The sequence below is a fragment of the Pygoscelis adeliae genome, unplaced genomic scaffold, assembly GCF_000699105.1.
Source record: "Pygoscelis adeliae isolate BGI_AS28 unplaced genomic scaffold, ASM69910v1 Scaffold372, whole genome shotgun sequence".
Classification (NCBI taxonomy): Eukaryota; Metazoa; Chordata; class Aves; order Sphenisciformes; family Spheniscidae; genus Pygoscelis; species Pygoscelis adeliae.
This window is the reverse complement of record NW_008824357.1, coordinates 1,604,238-1,613,463: the sequence shown is the minus strand read 5'-3', so window position 1 is coordinate 1,613,463 and position 9,226 is coordinate 1,604,238. Positions and strand designations below refer to the sequence as shown.

Sequence of the window (9,226 nt, the reverse complement as noted above, 5' to 3'; positions counted from 1 at the left end):
CCTGTCTCAGTCTGCTGGAACACAATTGTTATCATTTAACATCATCTCTCTGTCCTGTATATAAAAAGCACCCATCATAGTAGTTTAAGTGCTGGAAAGCACCAGAAGTCTATTCTTTGTCTGTGAGGTTTTTCTGAAACAATGTCCTGAGGAAACGGTGAAGACCCCGAATCTTGAGACACTTAAACCTTGGCAGTGCAAAGTAGTGGAGATTTTGTTCCATGGGTCTAATCTTATAGTGTTAAACAGTGCCAGTTTCTCTGATATTTTTAGTTAAATACAACTTGTATGGTTGATTCAATTGAGTACATTTCAGAAAGCTTATTGAGCTCATTGTTTTCAGGCTATCACTAGCTTAAAATTGTCCCTTTTTTCCTGTAGAATAACAAGACAACACAGTTTCGGCATGTCCAACAAATGACTTACAGCCTGATAGAATGGCGGTCACAGATACTGTCTGGGACCCTTCCCAAAGATGAGCTAGCTGAGCTCAAGAAGAAAGTCACTGCTAAGATTGACTACGGCAACAGGTAAACGCCAAACTATGTCTTGAGGGCAGGGGAGAATCCCAAATCTCAGCAAAGGCTCTATATGGCTATTAATACAAAATGGTGTAAATGACCACACAAGGGGAACACTGAATTAGGCTTTACATTTTTCCTTGGAAAGGGGATAATTACAGCTTTCAGTCCCCATCAGAATGCGACTAGCCTGGCAGGTGGGCATGTAGCAGTTGGTTCTTCATATGCCAGCAATCTCTTCAACTTGGCAGGAAACCTTACCTGTCTTAATTCTGCAGAAACACTGGCACGTGATGGTATTTCCCATGAAGCACAATTTGTGCCTGGCTAGCTGTAGCCAAGATTTGGATGCTGGTTATGAACTAAACTGCTTTATCAACGACTGAGTAATACAGTTCTATAGACCACCAAAGCTCCACCTTTCATTGGTTTATACAGAACAGGGATTGTCTCCAGAATTCATTTATCTGCCTGTCAGACTTGATTCAGGTCCAATAAGTCAATTAAGAAGAAAGCTTATGGCAAAGAATAATAATTAGCCATAACCCATAAGCTTAACAGATATACATACCTTTTTTTTTTTTTTAAACAAGAGAGAACAAAGAAGATGTCATCTTAGAATTAAGTTACCTGACTAATTATTATTCCCTTTAATGGGAAAATGGGGGGTGAGGGATAAGTATTTTGGGACAGGAAAGCCAGCAATGTGATTATTACAAGGAAGGGAGTTGGTGTGCATTGGCTGCCTAGTGCAGTCCACAGTGTGATCTGTGGTTTGTGCTCCTTCAGTCACCTTTGCTTCTTAAATATTGTGTTGCTTCTTTTGTCCTCATGACTTGCATGCTACTCAGGATCCTAGGTTTGGACCTGGTTGTACGAGATGATAATGGGAACATCTTGGACCCGGATGAAACTAGCACAATCTCTCTCTTCAAGTCCCATGAAACTGCATCCAAAAGGATTGATGAAAGAATCCAGGAAGAGAAGGTACATCTCTTGTCACTGGCTTTGTCCTCTTCAAGTAACTAGTACCCACTGTATTTGTACATTCCTCTTAAGGATATTGTGCTACTTTGTCAGCAGAACTAAATTCTGCTGTGTTTGTTTTTAATGGGAGTACTCTCCTTCTTTGCAGTCCCTGCAACAGAATTTGGACCTCCGAGGGCAGCCAATATTCAACACAACACATACATACAGCCTGTATGTAAACTTCAAGAATTTTGTTTGCAATATTGGAGAAGATGCAGAGCTGTTAATGAGCCTCTATGATCCTGATCTCTCCAAATTCATCAGGTAGGGTTTTTTGGTAGGTGCATAAGCAATTTAGTCATCATGGTGGTCATTCTAAAGAAGCCAATAGAGGTTAGAAAGGATGATCCAGCAGATAAGTTTTTCAGTTCTGTTGGTTGCTGCCCCAGTGGTGATTTGGAAGGGAGTTACTTAATTTCAGATGAGATAGGAAGTCAAGGTTCTGAGCCCATGCACTCCCCTTCTTAAAGCTGGGCACTTCTGTGATACGTTAGTCAAAATCCCAGATTGTCTCTTTATGTTCTCTGAATTTCCCTACTGTTGTCACTAGATTTGATGCATTTGATTAATTGCTTCCCGTTAAATCATGTATATGCATGATGTTTGCTGTCAAGTCAGTGCAAGTTCATGCCTAAGAGTTGGGCATCTTGTACCGGTAGGAGAGGATATGAAGAACTTTATCAAGGAAGCATGTATGTGTCAGGCACCCCCTGCCTCCATCATTGAAGTTTATCAGGTGTGGACATGCAGTCAGCGTAATATAGGGAAGTAACTGAGAGTACCCATTCACATTGTGCTGGCCTCCTGCCTTCACTGAAATGAGTCACTTCAGAATCACTTTGGGATAGAAGATTTTAACAGAATTTTTCAGATATTCCTAAAAGATGAAAATGCTTTTGAGCTTTTGCCAGGCAATGGGAATGTCAGGTGTTTATTTAACTTTTTTTCGCTTCCTTTATTTGCAGTGAAAATTACCTGGTTCGTTGGGGCAGTAATGGGATGCCTAAAGAAATTGAGAAACTAAATAACCTTCAAGCAGTCTTTACGGTAAGTTATTGTATTTACATCCTGGAAATTCTTCCCCATGCTGCAGACATCTGAGTTTTGGATTCTTTCCCTCTCCCCTCCCCTCTCCCCATGCAGCAGGGAGGGGTCACATGTGGCATTCTGGGGTGTTTTCATGGACACCCAAGATGTTATAGGCAGCCTCAGAGGAATGCTGCTGAAAATGTTTTTTTGGTTTGGGTTTTTTTTCTGTATGTCAGTCCAAAGCAGCAGTAAAGGTGTATTATTTTGCAATAGTACTGTCAGTGGGTGTTGCTCATCCATGCATTTCTGAAAATCCTATTAAGCACTTCTCTGTTGGAGCCTAACTGTACTGAAAATCTAGGCTTGAGATCATAGTTGTTTGTTTTTCAGTTCACTGCTTTGCTGATCCTTTTCTGTGTTGGAGTTTGTTATTTGCAACAAGATGTTAATGGAATAATTGCACATGAATGGAATAACTTCTGGCAAGTAGCAAAGGTGGCACAAACTAACTGCCTCGTCATCAGGATTTAGTACTTTGGCAATTAACATCATTTACTCTCCTTCCAGTACTGTTGCTGGGGTGTGTTATCAAAGAGTAATGGGATGTTTAGAAATTGCTGTGTGGAAATTGTTAGTGTTTTTGTAGTTTTGGGTTGTGGCTTTTTTCCCTCTAGGGCTCAAAGGGAGCAGGTTTTAATCTTAAAAAATAAGAGATTTCCTTTTATATGTGTGTACAAGCCAACAAAAAGTCTTTCTCTGTCGTCTTCTCTTCCATTCATAAAGCATATTGATAAAACTTTATTTTAAATAATTTCTAGGATTTAAGCAGTTCTGACTTGATCAGACCGAAAATCAGCTTGGTGTGTCAGATTGTGAGGGTGGGGCACATGGAGCTGAAAGATGGGAAGAAACATACCTGTGGACTCCGGAGGCCCTTTGGTGTGGCAGGTATGACAAATTCAACCAATGGAGAAAATAACACAGCCCAGTGACTGTGACAGTGGACTAGGAATTGGGAAATATGTGCTGTATGTCAGCAAAGCTTACTAACCTCTTAGTGTCAGCATCTCTGACTTCAAAATGGAGATGCTGATACTGAGCTGCCTGTAGTACACCTTTGAGACCTTTTAATGAAAATTGTATATGAAGATGAAATACTGTTGCTGTTCACTTTTTGTTTTGTCACCCCCTAAAAAGATAACACACTGCCACCAGTGCAGTAGACTTTTCAGATCTTTATCAAAGAGGGATTTGCTACTCATGACTAACGGGAGAAAGCTGGAGTTTTTAAAGGAACCTTGGTGAATGAGACATCCAATTCCTGTGCAAGTCCTGTGAGCTCTTGTGAAGAGACTTGCTTGAAATTTGTGGTGGAAAACAATTGCAAAATAATCGGCATTTGAAATCTAAGTGTAATTTCTTTGCCTTGAAATGCCTGAGTTCCACCTGTTTTTTATCAGAGAGTATATTCACATTCACTACCATAGGCTGACTTACGCATCAATGAAAAGGTGCTTTTTAAAAAGTTAAGATGAGAGTGGTGCTCTCTATTGCTGTCGTGAGTGGCACTGGCCCAAAATAAGCAACTGTTGTTTCCATTCTGATAGGGGAAAGCACTCTCTGTATTCTTTAGCAACTTGGCAAAACTGTGTGATGAACTTGTGTCGTTGCAGTGATGGACATAACTGATATCATACATGGAAAGGTGGACGATGAGGAAAAGCAACATTTTATTCCATTTCAGCAGTAAGTACTGGACTTCAGCGTTCATCACATCTGGCTTATTTAAAGCAGTTGTCCTTTGGAGAAGGACAAATTTGTATGGGAGCCTGGCAGCGTACCAAGGTCTCTACAAATAGATTAGCTTATGGCAGTAGTCAGCTCTTTGAAGGAAAAGATTTTTGTCAGTCCTCTGAAGCCTTTGTTCCCCTTGATTTACATGTCTGTATGATAGGCTAAATTGCTTAGGGAGTTTTGGCAATGCAGCTGAAATTGCTAGGTACCCATATCATCTGAGGTAAGAAAGAAGAGCACAGTGCAAAATAATGTTGTGGGGTCTGGGGGATGTGACCTTCAAAACTATTAGGGGGTTGAGAGGCAAGATTTTCAGAAACACCTGAGCGTAGAGAACACAACTCCTCCTTGTCACTATTGTGTGGTACCCTGTGTGTTGTCAGCCTCTTAACTTTCCAGATTACCTTGTAAGGGTGAGTCAGAGGACGATAGGAAGGGGATTTCTCCCTCTTTCTGGGGAAGGAATTTAAGCCCCAATGTGTTCTGCATTTCTGTATTGCTAGTTAGACTTGTGTGTTCTGCCTGCTCCCTGATTGCTCACTTTTTCGGCACATTGCAGTAACTAAAATGAAGCTTGTTTGGGTAGACTCAGCCATGTTGTTACAGTCCTAAATATAGCAATCCATTTGGTGTAGCCATATGTTATTACAAGGTATTTTCAGGGGAGATTGTGTGGGGTTTTGTGGTTTGGTTTTCCCCCGCCCACCCCCCACCCTTTCAAGGCCTGAAAGGCTGGAAAGAAGGATGTCTTTTCCTTTGCAGAATAATGCTAGTCTGCTACCTTTTATTTTTTTCTTCCTTCCATTTTTCTTCTGTTCTACCGAGGCTGAATTTAGATCCAAATCTGGACACCTCTACAAGGATGGGGAGCCTGTGGAGACATCGTTTTGTATATGCTTTGGTTCATTGTTGATGGTGTGGGTACAGGAGTGAAGCTTGGGTTCAAGATCCAAAGCTCAATAGATGTATTTGTGACTAGGGATAGGTTAATCACTTGTGTCATCTCAGAGTAGTCATTAGTTATGTTAACTTATCACAAGTTAATCTACATAGTCTCTTAGGAACAGCTCTGAGGCACACCTGAAGGCAGGGCTTAGCTCATCTGATGGGAGCACAAGGCTCTATGTGCTGAGCTGCTCCTGTGTGGTAGCCCATAGCTGGACTTGTTCTCACAGGTCTGCAAGGCAGTCGGTCTGTGGCTGGAAAATAAGAACAAAGTAGATCTGGCTATGTTTGTGGTTGTCCTGGAGGCTGCTATTTCAGTATGATACAAATGTAGTCACGGAGTCTTTAGGTCAGTGTAACTTATCCTAAGCCTGAGCTAGCACTGTGATGTATTTCCTAGTTTGAGAGTTTAAATGCGTTTCCATTGGGTTTGTGCAGGTGAAGAAGAAAAAAAAATTCCCATGGAATCCTTTTAAAAAAAAAATAAATTATTTGGAAAACAGTCATCTGTTGGCCAGCCCTCTTCTTGCAGAGCACATGTTTGATGTTAGTCTGTCTGCTTCCCGGTCTCTATTGTTGTTCTTCTCAGGATTGCCATGGAAACGTACATCAGACAGAGACAGCTAATCATGTCCCCACTGATAACTTCCCATGTGATCGGAGAAAATGAGCCCCTCACTTCTGTCTTCAACAAAGTCATCGCTGCAAAGGAAGTGAATCATAAAGGGCAAGGTACAGCAGTCAGGCGAGAAGCTAATGTAAAAACCTGGTGTGGGGAAGGGTTCCCCTTGCTTACAAAGTAAAATAAACGGCTTGTGAAAGTCCAGAGATGAAGGCTTACTGGAGTTTGCTACCTTCCCTGAGCCAAACATATGGTCTTTGTAATGACTGTCATCCCAGCACATTGGGAGCCAAAAAAAAAGATGAAAACAGGAGCTGTTCTTACTTGCGTGAAAAGAACTTCTCTAGCTGAGGACTTATTTGCTGTTAATGTAATATTTTTAAGATAAACCTGTTTATATGGACATAAAATATTTTTAAGTGAACATGGCTGATTGCATATTCTAAATTGCTTCGGGTTTAAACTGCATTATTCAGGATTCTTCTGCTCTTGCTTGTGTGTCTGGCCTTTACTCAAATACACTAGCGGATTCATCTCAGAAAGTTTGTATTTTACTTCAGAGAATCTGCTTGCCCCGTAAGTTCTTATTCAGTGTTAGGGAGGCAGAGAACTGGGCCAACTGAGAACCAGCTTGAGATATTTAAGGCGTTGTTGCATGGAGATCACATGAAGAAACAGTTTTCTGTTAAGCATAGGCTTAAATTTCATGTTTTCGTACTTTTTTCCCCGTAAACAAGTGTTACCTTTCTTTTCTCAGGTCTTTGGGTCTCCCTGAAACTGCTTCCTGGTGATCTAGTGCAGGTTCAAAAGGATTTTTCCCACCTCATAGACAGATCCACTGCTGTGGCTCGCAAAATGGGATTCCCTGAGATAATCCTTCCTGGTAGGTCCTATATGCCTCCACACTTCCATGGAGTGAAAGAACCAGATGAAATTCTAGAATTTCTGCTATGAACAGATTTATTTTAAAGCCATCTGAAAATATGTTTTCATTTTTCTTGAAATGTCCAGCAATCTTTTATTTTTTGTCAAAGAAGTGAAAATGTAAGTTTCCTTTCTTATATTGAAAAATGATAGCATGTGTACTTTTGGAAGAAAATTTCTGTATAGTCAGAGACATTTTTGTTGCATGTAGGTTTGACCCTGCTCTATTTAATCCATTCAAAGTGGATTTAGCCCTATAGAGCTCATTGCATTAGAGGTTTAAAAAAAGGAGAATTATACGTTTTTAAAGATTTCTGCATAATTTGAGATGAAGATGAAATGGTGTGATGTTGGGTGTCATTAATTAGGTGATATCAGTAAAGGCTAAGAAGAAGAAAAGGATAATGTGATACCCAAGGATGTTAAGTGTTAACCTGTACAATTCTCTGTATGAGGAAGAACAACTCATTAAGCGCTATGAATTTTAGGTGATGTTCGAAATGATATCTATGTCACCCTGATACAAGGCGAGTTTGACAAAGGGAAGAAGAAGACTCCCAAGAATGTGGAAGTCACCATGTCTGTACATGATGAAGATGGAAATCTCCAAGAGGTATGATGGCCTTTGCAGGAGGTCACAAGGCTGTGTGTTTGCTAGATGATAGCTCTGGTCCGTAGGATCTTATTTATCAACTGTATGCAAGAACTGTGTGATGATGAACAAGAGGTATTATAGGTGAGCTCAGTGACCGAATTTGAATACTCACTGGTTTTTTTTTTTTTTTACATTAATAAGAGATGTGAGCAAAAAGAGATGTGAGCAAACCTTTAAAGATTCTGTAAAACTTTCAAAGAGGTGACACACATTGAGTGCCCTTGACTGTGAAGCATAGACTTTGAGTAACTGACAGTTATATGCTTTGAAAATTTCTGACCCTTAGATACTTTTTGCGTTCATTCTAGACCTTACCTTTCCCTTTTACTTCCTCCCTTGTCTTTTTGTCCAAAGAAAGCTATCCATCCTGGTGCTGGTTATGAAGGTGTCTCCGAATATAAGTCTGTTGTTTATTATCAAGTCAAGCAACCTTGCTGGTATGAAACTGTAAAGGTAAGAGTGTGTACTTCACAGTCTTGCTTCCTTTGTGTAGAAAAAGGAGCAAATTTAAAATCAGTAGGTGCATAAGTAACAGAATGTCCTGTAAATTGTCTGGAGACAGAGAATGCTGGTGCTGCATTTTTCATTGTATTATCACGTGCAGGTGTCCATTGCAATAGAAGAAGTCAGTCGTTGCCATTTAAGATTCACTTTCCGTCATCGGTCATCACAGGAATGTAAGTATCAGAAAAGATGATCTGCAGGAGTACTGTACTCCTCCTACTCTCATTGAGATTTTCTGAGTATCCACCAAAGGTGTAGCGTTTGTATTTCTACTTACTTCCAGTGTTGTGGATTTTCTTGCAAGCAAAGAAAAATAATTCAAACTTTACAGCCTTAAAAAAGGTTAGGTGCTGGTTTTTTTCTAAAACTGAAATTAGATAGGGAGCAACGTGTTAACCCCCTTGAAAGACAATTGTCAATGCTTATTGATGCTTTAGCTTCTCAGTGTATGGTATTGTTTTTATCATAGAATCATTTAGGTTGGAAAAGACCTCTAAGATCAAGTCCAACCGTTAACCTAGCACTGCCAAGTCCACCACTAAACCATGTCCCTAAGCACTACGTCTACACGTCTTTTAAATACGTCCAGGGATTGTGGCTCCCCTACTTCCCTGGGCAGCCTGTTCCAATGCTTGACAACCCTTTCGGTGAAGAAATTTTTCCTAATAACCCAATCTAAACCTCCCCTGGTGCAACTTGAGGCCGTTTTCTCTTGTCCTATCGCTTGTTCCTTGGGAGAAGAGACCAACACCCTCCTCACTACAACATCCTTTCAGGTAGTTGTAGGGAGCGAGAAGATCTCCCCTGAGCCTCCTTTTCTCCAGGCTAAACAACCCCTGTTCCCTCAGCTGCCCTTCATAAGACTTGTGCTCTAGATCCCTCACCAGCCTCGTTGCCCTTCTTTGGACACGCTCCAGCACCTCAACGTCCTTCTTGTAGTGAGGGGCCCAAAACTGAACACAGTATTCGAGGTGCGGCCTCACTAGTGCTGCGTACAGAGGGATGATCACTCCCCTACTCCTGCTGGCCACACTATTTCTGATACAAGCCACGATGCTATCGGCCTTCTTGGCCGCCTGGGCACACTGCCGGCTCATGTTCAGTTGGCTGTCGACCAACACCCCCAGGTCCTTTTCTGCCAGGCAGCTTTCCAGCCACTCTTCCCCAAGCCTGTAGCGCTGCATGGGGTTGTTGTGGCCAAAG

The 9,226-nt window shown here is 41.2% G+C and overlaps 1 protein-coding gene across 1 annotated transcript in view; it reads left to right on the top strand.

Annotated features, from left to right (window-relative positions):
• The window catches only part of DOCK5 (dedicator of cytokinesis 5), a 64,907-nt gene that overhangs the window by 12,946 nt on the left and 42,735 nt on the right, over nucleotides 1–9,226 (top strand). Inside the window, exons 6-16 of the mRNA XM_009319546.1 lie at nucleotides 382–530; nucleotides 1,373–1,508; nucleotides 1,657–1,814; nucleotides 2,516–2,597; nucleotides 3,398–3,527; nucleotides 4,253–4,325; nucleotides 5,908–6,050; nucleotides 6,698–6,823; nucleotides 7,353–7,477; nucleotides 7,874–7,972; nucleotides 8,124–8,196. Of these exons, the coding sequence (XP_009317821.1) occupies nucleotides 382–530; nucleotides 1,373–1,508; nucleotides 1,657–1,814; nucleotides 2,516–2,597; nucleotides 3,398–3,527; nucleotides 4,253–4,325; nucleotides 5,908–6,050; nucleotides 6,698–6,823; nucleotides 7,353–7,477; nucleotides 7,874–7,972; nucleotides 8,124–8,196 (1,294 nt within the window). The remainder of the gene's footprint in view (nucleotides 1–381; nucleotides 531–1,372; nucleotides 1,509–1,656; nucleotides 1,815–2,515; nucleotides 2,598–3,397; nucleotides 3,528–4,252; nucleotides 4,326–5,907; nucleotides 6,051–6,697; nucleotides 6,824–7,352; nucleotides 7,478–7,873; nucleotides 7,973–8,123; nucleotides 8,197–9,226) is intronic.